This window comes from Oncorhynchus tshawytscha, linkage group LG04, assembly GCF_018296145.1.
Source record: "Oncorhynchus tshawytscha isolate Ot180627B linkage group LG04, Otsh_v2.0, whole genome shotgun sequence".
NCBI lineage: Eukaryota > Metazoa > Chordata > Actinopteri > Salmoniformes > Salmonidae > Oncorhynchus > Oncorhynchus tshawytscha.
The window spans coordinates 24878446-24890634 of record NC_056432.1 but is presented as its reverse complement, the minus strand read 5'-3'; the positions used below and the strand labels follow the sequence as shown (position 1 = coordinate 24890634).

General features: G+C 43.9%; 1 protein-coding gene across 3 annotated transcripts; it reads right to left on the bottom strand.

The window, feature by feature from the left end:
* Positions 1-2850: 2850 nt before the first annotated feature.
* LOC121846354 lies at positions 2851-11318 on the bottom strand. 3 transcript variants are annotated; one of them, XM_042320519.1, is made up of 9 exons: positions 10823-11318; positions 9141-9245; positions 8920-8986; positions 8556-8709; positions 8241-8277; positions 7835-8133; positions 4045-7056; positions 3776-3857; positions 2851-3640 (listed from the first exon to the last, which is right to left on the bottom strand). In XM_042320519.1, the coding sequence occupies exons 1-7, from the start codon at positions 10838-10840 to the stop codon at positions 4593-4595; spliced, it is 3144 nt and encodes a 1047-aa protein (XP_042176453.1). In that variant the 5' UTR covers positions 10841-11318; the 3' UTR covers positions 2851-3640; positions 3776-3857; positions 4045-4592. The 3 variants fall into 3 exon arrangements, with proteins under 3 accessions (XP_042176453.1, XP_042176455.1, XP_042176454.1); XM_042320521.1 differs by lacking the exons at positions 8556-8709; positions 8920-8986 and having other exon boundaries at positions 10823-11317; XM_042320520.1 differs by lacking the exons at positions 8920-8986; positions 10823-11318 and having other exon boundaries at positions 9141-9228.
* Positions 11319-12189: the final 871 nt, after the last annotated feature.

Here is a 12189-nt window from a genome sequence, read left to right as displayed (position 1 = left end):
TCACTCCTACTTGCTGAAGATGAGTTCAGGGTTGAACCAGGCAGAACACTGGAGTCAGTGTGCTCCAGAAGTTGTTCCCTTTGGAATGCAGCTCCACCCGTTCTGTGAAATAATTATTTTATCTTTGCCTGGAGCCTGTTGCAGAGTCTACGAGAAGTGTGAAAGGGTTTCTGCTTTGGCATACAGTGTCCCACTTGCGGATCTCTCTGGGTGCTTGTTGGCTTATCTAATTCAGCTTGCTTCACAATGCCTTTGACATCTTCATCTTCAACAAAGCTATCAATTATATTTGGCGCCTCCGAATCCATATTTGTCTGTATGAGCCCAGTGGCCACGGAATGATGTCAAGGTTTTTCACCAATGCCAGCTCCTTTGGGAAAGAAGTCTTCATCGTCCAGTTGCTCCACTGCAAGGTCACTGCCAACATTTTAACTTTCACAGCCACTTCTTTTTATTTATTTTTTTAAAACTAGGCAATTCAGTTAAGAACAAATTCTTATTTTCAATGACGGCCTAGGAACAGTGGGTTAAATGCCTGTTCAGGACAGGTTTGTACCTTGTCAGCTCAGGGGTTTGAACTTGCAACCTTCCGGTTACTAGTCCAACGCTCTAACCACTAGGCTACCCTGCTGCCCCCTCTTGAAGCAGCTTAACCGAGTCTGCATCTTCTCCTTTTATTTCATCCACCATGTCTGCAATAACAGTGATCACCTCTTCTGTTGCAGATGGAATGTAGGAATCAACATCTAACTGGTCCTCTGGAGCAGTGTGATCATAGAAAAACCTCTGGACCATGTTAATCATGTTCAGCGGCCTGAGTACCAGAGGCAATGGGGGACGACCGCCCTGAAATGGTTCTACTGCTGGTCAAAGAGAGGGCCAAGTTGAGCTGTTCAAGCACCTCCTTGATAAGACCAACGGTCAGCTCAGGTGGGCAAGAGGCCAAAATCTCATGGTCAGAGACTTGCTCCTGGACACTGCTGATGATACTGTCCTCTGGCATTCCCAGGTGGATTTTCAGTGAGGTCTGGGAGCTTTAAAATGAACAAGCAAAGCATGTTAATTGCTGTCTGAAGTTGGAAAATAGATATCTTACTGCTAACAAATCTAACAAGCATTATAATTGAGTATTCTAAATGTAATTTATATGTGTGCATTAGATATTGCAAAACACACCTGTTAGAAAGCTGGAAAATATTTAAATTGAGAAATTATTGTTCATCAGTTTGAGGGTTAGGATTAACTGCACAGACACACACACATTATGGGGAACATACAGTACCTCTTGGAAGAGGGTGTGCTAGACCTTGGTCTGAGAGCCCTGCCACCACAGTTACACATCTCCTTCACCAAATATTTAACTTCCTGGATGAGCTCCAGTCTTTTCTGCTCAAAGGCAGTGAAGGATCTTGCACTGCTGCCCCTCTTGAGTGAGTCAGCGTTGTCATAAAAGCCTGTCACCCCTAGAATGCGGGCCAGGGCCGGCAGCAGGATCTGCAGGGTGGCCTGTGCAATGAAGTTGACAATGGTCTTGCACAATTTTGCAAGCTGTTCCTTTGTCATCTGCATTGCACAAACAAAACAGAACACAGCAGGTTTGGCAATGAAACTCTGATGTAAAGTATTCTAGATTGAACAGAATGCATTTTATCAACATCGTTTTCCTTATCTGTGACTGAATTCAAAGTTGGATGAAGTATGACAGATTAATGAACGTAATAGCAGAATAGAACTATGGTTAAACTCGTCTTATCGTATCCGTTGAAAACCGGTCAGTGAACCGTCCTCAAACACAATGAACTGATGTCAATATGGACATTAACCTTCACATAAAGATATCAAATACATGACGTCAGATATGCCTAGAGGTATTGTTGACTTGATCAGAATACATATCATTGTGTCACAGTACGTGCTGTTGACAGCCTACCCCGAAATCAAACAGGAACATGGATTTTGTGAAATCTGTTGTGAATGTATAGGAATGTTTTTACAATTGTATAACTGCCTTCATTTTACTGGACCCCATGAAGACTAGCTGCTGCTGCTAAAGGGGATCCACAATAAATACAAATACAAACCCAATGCAACATGATAACACATGTATCAACTTGTTTTGACATATCACATGGGATATGACAGTTCCTGATTCTGAGATACTGTAAATCAACAGACCTTGAGAGGAGATTAAACATCATCTGTTGATCTATTTCACAGGTTTCTGGTGGTTTCTAAGCATTCTACATGTGTTGGGGAAGGAGGGTGGGATCTCTCCAGAGCATCTAATTACATCAATCATGTCTTGCCATGCATGTGATATGAGATAATGTTATGCACCACGTAAATATACATTGCCTAAGGCTGCAGTGCTGTACTCCATGGAGACAGTGCTCAATGTTCATTTTACATGATGGATATATGCTACTCCATTTCATACAATCAATCATCAATCAATCAGTACAATTTATTTATAAAGCCCTTTTTACATCAGCAGATGTCACAAAATGCTTATTCCGACACTCAGCTTAAAACCTCAAATAGCATGCAATGCAGATTTAGAAGCACGGTGACTTGGAAAAACACTCTAGAAAAACAGGAACCTAGGAAGAAACCTAGAGAGGAACCAGGCTCTAAGGGGTGGCTAGTCCTCTTCTGGCTGTGCCGGTGGAGATTATAAGCGTACATGGCCATTAAAGCCAGATCGTTCTTCAAGTACTGCGTTCAAACATTCTTCATAGATGACCAGCAGAGTCAACAAAATAATGTGGTTACAGAGGGTGCAACAGGTCAGCACCTCCGGAGTAATTGTCAGTTGGCTTTTCATAGCCGAACATTCAGAGGTCGAGACAACAGGTGTGGTAGAGAGAGAGAGGGAGAGAGAGGGGGAGAGGGAGAGAGAGAGCGAAGATCGAAACAGCAGGTCCATGACAAGGTATCACGTCTGGAGAACACACATGCCTCTTCATGTGATACATGATGTTTGGCTGTGCTAAGTGTTATCTATTGGGTTTGGTGATTGTTCTGTGTGAAGCCGTATTCTGCATTGCATCATGGAATGTGATGTGAAATCCCTGGGCCTATGGCTGTTGAAGCTACTCCACTGCACTGCTGCTCCACTGCACTGCCCTTCTCCCCCGATTGCTCAGTTTGGCCTGGCGGCCAGCTCTAGGAAGAGTGGGTTAACTACCTTGTTCAGGAGCAGAACGTCATATTTTTTACATGGTTAGCTCAGGGATCTGACCTAGCAACCTTTCAGTTACTGGCCCAATGCTCTAACCACAAGGCTACCTGCTGTCTTGCCGACTCAAAAACTGCACAATAAATGTGTAACCAAGGGGGAACTAGTGCATTTCTCTGAGAAAAGCTGCTTCAGTTTTACAAATTTTCCAAAACACTTGAAATTCTTGTAAAATCATTTGCATTTATTTGATCAAATAGACTTTGAAAGGGTAGACATGCAGAAATTCCTCTTGTCAAAAGTCTTGCTGTTACAAAAGTAGTTCTTCATGCAGCGTAACAGGTTACAGGTTCTTCTTGGTGAAGCGCCTGAATGGCTTCATCATTGCTGAAAAGACCCTGACAATCAAGGATCGTTTTTTGACAAGCTGAGATATGGAGGGAGAAACCTCTCCAACTGGAGCTAGAAACAGAGAGAGAGATGCAGTATAGTAACATTGAAAAATAACAGTGCTATGAGTTTGGTAGGCATACCTATGTTTCTAACACACACCTAAACAAAACTACAAGCTATAGCAGAGCTCTAAAACATCCTTACCTATGCAATGTGCATCAGTAGAGGGAATCTCAGTCTGTTCCTGGACTGAATGGCAGTCCTTTTTGTTTCCTCTCTTGGAACGCTAACAGAAGAAAGGTAAAGAAAATGGTACAGAGAATAAATAAATAAATGGAACACTTCTGAATCCAAGGCAACAATTTAGTGATGAATAAAACATATTTATTTCATGTATTTGTCTTATCATAGCCACATCAATAACATCAGCACCTAACTGGAACAAAAAAACAAATGCTAACTCCCTGCTATACCTTGAAGTTGATCCTGAGTTTGGTCATTGAAAAGCAAAGGAAGCTCCTTCTTGCTTTCTGCTCAGCCCCCCTCTCTGTCTCAGCCTGGTCTGATGGGTTTGTTGCAGCAGAAGCTGGTCTTGACGCCTCCTTGCATCCCTGTACCAGCTGCTGGGTCAAGGACTTTACCAGGACTCTGTCAAATGCAGGGTCCTGGGAGGAAATAGCTGCTTGCAGGGTGTTATAAGAGCCAAACTTCTCCATGAGGTTTTTATGTACACCTCTGAACACCCTTTGGATGTTCAGGTTCTGGGAATATGCCTGTGTCCTGGAGAATCTGGATGCAGCACAGAACTCAGACAGGACTTGTCTGATGAGTTGCTGACATGTTTCTGTCAGATCTGCTGCCTGTTGGGAGGGTCCATCTAGGGCTGAGGGTCTGATCTCCGATAGCAACCTTATCACCAGTATGGTTACAAAACAGATGCCATCATCTTGGCTGGAGTCCATCAAGTACTGCAGTGGGAATGCAGTGGCACTGCTGATGTCCGGGGTGATTAAGAGCTCCCTCAGATGGCCAGAGCTGCTGGGGATGCACACCTCCTTCTCTTCAATGTCAATCCCATTTCCCTTTGGTACCAAAGAGGTTCCCTTGCTGGTGAAAGACGGAGTGGAGGTTCGAAAGAGGCTTTAGCACTCGGTGGTCGACTGCTGTCAGTCATTGGACTGTTACGATGCAGGGGTTCATCTGTGTGTGCCATCATCTTTGTCTTTAGGTCACTTGAAGAAATCTCTGGCATTTTAGAGACTCTGGTGTCGATGCAGGAGCTCCTGACGATGGGGCAGGTCAGATCAAAAGGCACTTGGTCAGGGATGGGAGTGCCAGGGAGGTTGATCTCTAACTCACACTCTGACCTAGGACCATTTGAAGAGCTGGACAAGGAACTACGACCATTTAAAGAAGTGGACAAAGATGAACAGGTTCTCGGGATGTCTTGGCAGACGTGTTCACTGTCATCCTCACTTTTCTCAACCTCCTTCAGCATAGTTCCTAACATATCATTGATCTGAAGGAGCTCCCTGGAATCCTTCATTCGCCCTAAGTTTGAGATTTCACTCTGGATAGCAACCAGGATTTCCCCAAGGGTCTCTTTGGAAGAAGCATTTTCTGTCCTTTCGGATCCCGATGGCTTCAGCCCTGTGAAGAAATCCTTAAGTGTGTTCTTCATACTGACGCAGATGGTCTTAGCTGTTGACCAAAGCTTCTCCTCTGATATTTTAACACTCAATTCAGTATCATCCAGTTGGGAGCCCCCGTGGGAGCACTGCGAAACTCTCCCACTTCTTTCCAGTAGCACAGTGTCAGTGGACTCATTTTTCTGGAAAATAGTGGCCATTCCTTTGACAAAGGTTTCCACTAATCCAGAGGCTGTATTCTCAGAGGACATGGAGGACATGGATTCTGAAAGGACATGGATCTCTGATGGTGAGCTAGATGATAGGCCAGCCTGCAGACTTTTCTGAAGACCAGTATGGCTGATCTGTGTGATAAAGAAATGACTGGATCTCATCAGCACTTTACTCACTGCCTCTTCTGCCTGAGTCTGGAAGTCATTGCTAGAGAGCTTCTTAATGCTCTGAATCAGACTAGTAGAGGACTCTGTGATTCTGACACTCTCTTCTGAGCTCAGTTGAGAATATTGAGTACTCACGCTCAAGTCTTCATTGGGTGAGGGTGACTGGGAAATAGTATAGTCATCGAGCTTTGATAGGACACCATCAACAAACCAACAAGCCTCTAGGGACTCATCAGATGAACTGACAACGGCCAAGGATTTACTCTCCACTTTTGATAACTCTGACTTGTAGATGGAAAAAACACTGCTAAGAACTTCTTGAGTACTGGTATCCAGATTGGAGAGACAGAGAGCTGGTATTGGTTGGCTCTCACTGGGAACTCTACTAAGTTCGGTGCTGGGTAACTGGACCTCAACAGTTGAAACAGTTGCCTTTTCCAGGGTGTCTGAAGACTCCTGAAGAGAAGCATCCTTAGCCACACCTTCTTCTCGAGTGGATAGAGTTAAAAGGTCCCTCAGCTTTGCTCGTATACGGCCGTAGAGTGTGCGGGCTAGAGAGAAAGTTATCATCTGTGAAGATCCTGTTTTGTGGTCATTTACAGGAACTGGCCAATCAACTGCTTCACATGGGCCTTCAAATGATGCTATCGTCTCCATGCCTCCCACAAATGCCTTAACAATCACTGTGGCAGTGGAGGTTACAGATGTCAGGGCTGTGCAGCTGGTATTCAGGGGGGCTTCAGTAAGGCTAGGAGCAGCACTAGAAGGCCTAGAGGAAGGAGCCATGTCAGAAGAGCTGCTGACTTTCCTTGTAAGGATGGTGTTCACCGCCTTCAGGGCTTTAGACTGAAAGTCGGGGCTAGAGAGGGTCTGAATCTTTCTGGCCACCACACTGGTAGAGGATCCAGTCTCTTTGAGAAAGTGAGTGGTCCCTTCTTTCCCAGATGGACACTCAACATCAAGGTCACATTGAAGATTGGTCAGAAATTTAGACCCCAACATTGTCATCTTCTTGGCCAGATCCAATAGGATGTTGAAGTCCTGTGCCATTTTGTCCATTGTGCCGACAATGGCATCCAGCACATCATCGGTCACAGGGTCCATGAGGGGCTCGATAAACCCTGCCCACGCTGGCTCAGACTTTTGGCTCTGTAGCTCGGCCAGGATCTGCACCGAGGCTACCCGAATGACCTCCTTGCCTGCTGCTATGTCCTGACTGTCCATAAGGGGGCAACACCCTGGGCTGGCCTGAATGGCCACTGAGAGGCCAGAGTTAAGCTGGTGTACCACCTCCCCCACGATAGCACAGCTCAACTCGGAGGAGCTGGGGTTGGAGTGACCCTCAACCAGGGATATCAGGAGGCTCTCTTCCGTTACCCCAAAAAGAGCCTTCAGAGGCTCCTCCATGAGTGGAGCCTCTCTAGTTGCAGGCAAGCTCTGCAATGAGGTCTGGGACCTTGAAGATAAACACACAATCACCACTTATGCCATGCAAATGTGACCAACTGTCACACCCTGACCATAGTTTGCTTTGTATGTTTCTATGTTTTGTTTGGTCAGGGTGTGATCTGAGTGGGCATTCTATGTTGTGTGTCTAGTTTGTCTGTTTCTGTGTTTGGCCTGATATGGTTCTCAATCAGAGGCAGGTGTTAGTCATTGTCTCTGACTGGGAACCATATTTAGGTAGCCTGTTTGGTGTTGGGGTTTGTGGGTGATTGTTCCTGTCTTTGTGTTTGTTACACCAGATAGGGCTGTTTTCGGTTTCACGGTTTTTGTATATTGTTCTATTTTCATCTTTATTAAAGATGTATCAAAATAATCACGCTGCGTTTTGGTCCGCCTCTCCTTCAACAGAAGAAACCCGTTACACCAACTGTATCTAATCTGGGTCATTAGTGAGCCTGAAAACCAAATTAGAGCAATGATGGATTACTTCTCATACCACCGTAGTTCTAGAAGCCTAAAGCCAACTGACACGATTTTTTGCCTGATTTTTATGTTTGTATGACATCAGAATATGATTAATTCTGAAAGGCATGTACCCGATCTATTTATTCATAGATGACTTTATGGCTTACCCAGTTAAAAATGACTTTCACCTGGACCCACCCCCTTAGTGGCAACATTTCTGACCAGAACTTAAAACTACAAGGTGTGAATTCCAAGTTAATAATTTATGATAAGTATGGGTCAGGTCTTGCAATTATTAAGTTGAAATATTGCTGTGAACATACCTCTTAGGCGAACAGCATGGTGATGAGGTCCTGCGGGTGGATTTTTGGCGGCACCCTGCACTGCCATTCCTCCTCCTCTCCTTAGTCCAGTAGTTCATCTCACTGATCAGCAGCCTTTTCTCTCTCTCATCCAGACTGCCTAAGGAATCCTCAGAGCACTGGGATTCTGGGGAGGTTGCCCCACTCCTCAGGTTCACCCCCATGATACGAGCTAGCGCTGGTAGGAGAATGCGGAGGGCTGTCTGGGTCACGACTTTAACAATCTTCAGACACAGCATGGAGAGCTGCTCGAATGTGAGCTATGGCCAACAAACAGAGGAATGTTTTTGTCAATCAAGCAATTCCATGACACCATTCCCTATATAGCGCACAACTTTTGACCAGAACCTTATGTGGAGAGACTTACGTTATTTTTCATGCCATGCTGAATCACTCTCCATTGGCTAGAGAAAAGAAAAGAAAGGAAACATATTTTACCTGCACACTGATGTTGAGTTAGTGGAGTCACTAGATAGCCATGTTAGGGAAAATAAACGTGTATTTAATTAAGCTATTAGCAAGTACATGAGACATTTTGTTCTTGATTTACAGGAAGAGTTAGGGGTGTGGTTATAGTGATGTTAGGTGTAGTGTTTGAAATCCCCTTTGTGGTTAGAAGGTGCACTATGACTATAAATTCAGAGTTGTTGTATGTGAGGTTGGAAAAAGACATGGGACTTGCTCATCAGTTAGACTCCTCAGGAAGGAGAGGAGGATTGGGGCACAGCATGTCTCAATCTTGAGAGAAGGCATTAGAGTCCTCTGAGCCTCCTTCTCCACCTGCTCAATGATAGATCCCCTTTCCCGGAAACCACACCCGGGTGTCTGAGAAGACTCTGGGGAACCGCAAAGAGAAATCTAAAGTTGAATCTGAACGTGATCCCTAATTTCCTTCACCTTTAGTGATTTGATTGCACTGGACAGGTAAAAGCACATCTCTCTGCGGGCCTCCACTATATTGCTTTCACCTATATAGATACTATCTTCTCAGATTAGTGCTGATTAATTTGAACACAACCTGCACCCAACATGAAGTAATCTCGAACCTGCACCAATGCTGCTGTCCTCCTCCACGGAAGTCTTCTTGGCACAGCCACTGGACTTACGTTTAGCCTACATGACAGCAGATTATAGGTCTCATAGCAGATCTAAGGTCAGTATAGCGTCTCCTCCTAATGCTTTAAGGCTAGGATTTAGTGATAGTAAACTAATCCTAGATCTGTGCCTAAGTAGGCAGAGCATGTGTAAAGGACAGCATATTTCATACCTTGCCTCCTGTCCTGTTCTTGTTGGTCTCATGTGTCTCTGTTTCATCCTTCATATTCTCCACAACCTTATTTTGGTCATCCGGGGGATCCTCCCATTTCACGCTCTGGTGGATAAATGAGAGGTCAATATCAGTCCTAGGTTGTGACTTTATGAAACAACTTATTCGCTCCTATTTTAAACAAAACGGCAATAGTGGTCAGATTTCAGTCCATGGATCAAACCAGTGAGACCTACTGCTGTGTTAGTGACCTACTATATTGTTAGTAATTTTTCCTCTAAACTCAAAATAGGCTAAATGAACCATACCTTGCTGTCATCTGACATGATGTGTAGCTTATTGTTGTAGGCTGTTTAGAGGAAATACTAATACCTCCTTTGAAAAAACGTCAGTGAACCATCGGCAAACAACTGAAGTGAATATGAACGTCCTTGAATTATGCCAAAGCATTGTTGAATACTCGATTCCGATTGGCTGAAGCCAGAGCATTCTCCAAAGATGTCATACACACATGATGTCACAATTAGGCCTAAGTCTAATGTCTATATGAATTGTCAATGTAATTAGAAAACAAATCAAAGCTTGTCAAAGTTCTGCCAAACGAAAATATGTCTAAGTGCACGTTTTTGCATTTACTTTATGGTTTATCATGCATCGTCATTCATCACCATGCACAAAAACGTAACTCGCTGCCATCCATTAGCTATAATTCTGAGGTTGCAAAGCTGCAAAACTAGGACGTGCAATAAATTATAACCACTTGCAGAATAATTTCAAATCAAAGATGTTCAAGGGGGCTTGAACTATTTCAGCACTGTGGAGCTGTCCGCTGCATAGTGCTGACACGTTTCTGGCGTCAGGGGACTGTGCCATGGTGCTGAAATGTTTCGAGTCTGGGCAGCACCTGAGACCGCGGCATGGTGCTGAAATGGAGCAGGGCTCAGTTCTATGGATATCTCATGCGGATTTTCCGGCTAGCCTATGTATCACGACACTATAATTACATTATTTTCATCCATCCTTCAACACAAATGGCATGTCAACGTTTCCCAAATAATAATGCAATGAAGCCAAGCCGAGATGTATGGTTCTTCATCCAGAGGACGAAGCACCACTGTATCATCTAAAACCTTCAGAGAGATCCCTTAAAACTGTAGTGTAAATTCTCCACGACTGTTATGGTAGCTAGATTAATTTAGCGAGACATGGACAAATCCAACACATTGGGTTTCTACTGAGTCCTGCTTAGAGGTGACTGACCGTCATGTTGCTAGTTGTAATGACGCTTTTAAAACAATAATAGTTATTTGTAATTGCTCTGGGAGCTAATTATTGCAGAGCCCAGCTACACATCCTGCTCGCTGGTCTCATTATGGACAGCCAATGAGCAGTTCAGGTGAAAAAGTCAGCCAGATCTGATCCCTATAACATACATGATACTAGGATACTGTAGCAACCTGCCGGCCTGCACAATCCTCCATGGCACGAATGCTACACGCGCAATATGGTATGCTAACATCCCACAACAATTCCCCAATTGGAATTACTTGCCTAAACTTCCAATCATACTTATTTTCTAATATCAAACATAGTTTCTGCAATTAAGGCAGACTTGCCATTAGAACAAGATGGAATTAGGACAACTGTAACGCTCATTAAACGTAGGCTAAAATGAACCTTACCTGGCTGTCGTCAGCCATTATGTGTAGCTCGTTAATTAAGGCTCTGCGCCTCTGATACTGCAGCTGTTCTGATAGGCTACTGTAGCTGTTCTTTAACTGTTAAACTAGTCTAATCGTATCCGTTGACAACCGGTCAGTGAACCGTCCTCAAACACAATGAACTGATGTCAATATGGACATTAACCTTCACATAAAGATATCAAATACATGACGTCAGATATGCCTAGAGGTATTGTTGACTTGATCAGAATACATATCATAGTGTCACAGTACGTGCTGTTGACAGCCTACCCCGAAATCAAACAGGAACATGGATTTTGTGAAATCTGTTGTGAATGTATAGGAATGTTTTTACAATTGTATAACTGCCTTCATTTTACTGGACCCCATGAAGACTAGCTGCTGCTGCTAAAGGGGATCCACAATAAATACAAATACAAACCCAATGCAACATGATAACACATGTATCAACTTGTTTTGACATATCACATGGGATATGACAGTTCCTGATTCTGAGATACTGTAAATCAACAGACCTTGAGAGGAGATTAAACATCATCTGTTGATCTATTTCACAGGTTTCTGGTGGTTTCTAAGCATTCTACATGTGTTGGGGAAGGAGGGTGGGATCTCTCCAGAGCATCTAATTACATCAATCATGTCTTGCCATGCATGTGATATGAGATAATGTTATGCACCACGTAAATATACATTGCCTAAGGCTGCAGTGCTGTACTCCATGGAGACAGTGCTCAATGTTCATTTTACATGATGGATATATGCTACTCCATTTCATACAATCAATCATCAATCAATCAGTACAATTTATTTATAAAGCCCTTTTTACATCAGCAGATGTCACAAAATGCTTATTCCGACACTCAGCTTAAAACCTCAAATAGCATGCAATGCAGATTTAGAAGCACGGTGACTTGGAAAAACACTCTAGAAAAACAGGAACCTAGGAAGAAACCTAGAGAGGAACCAGGCTCTAAGGGGTGGCTAGTCCTCTTCTGGCTGTGCCGGTGGAGATTATAAGCGTACATGGCCATTAAAGCCAGATCGTTCTTCAAGTACTGCAGTTCAAACATTCTTCATAGATGACCAGCAGAGTCAACAAAATAATGTGGTTACAGAGGGTGCAACAGGTCAGCACCTCCGGAGTAATTGTCAGTTGGCTTTTCATAGCCGAACATTCAGAGGTCGAGACAACAGGTGTGGTAGAGAGAGAGAGGGAGAGAGAGGGGGAGAGGGAGAGAGAGAGCGAAGATCGAAACAGCAGGTCCATGACAAGGTATCACGTCTGGAGAACACACATGCCTCTTCATGTGATACATGATGTTTGGCTGTGCTAAGTGTTATCTATT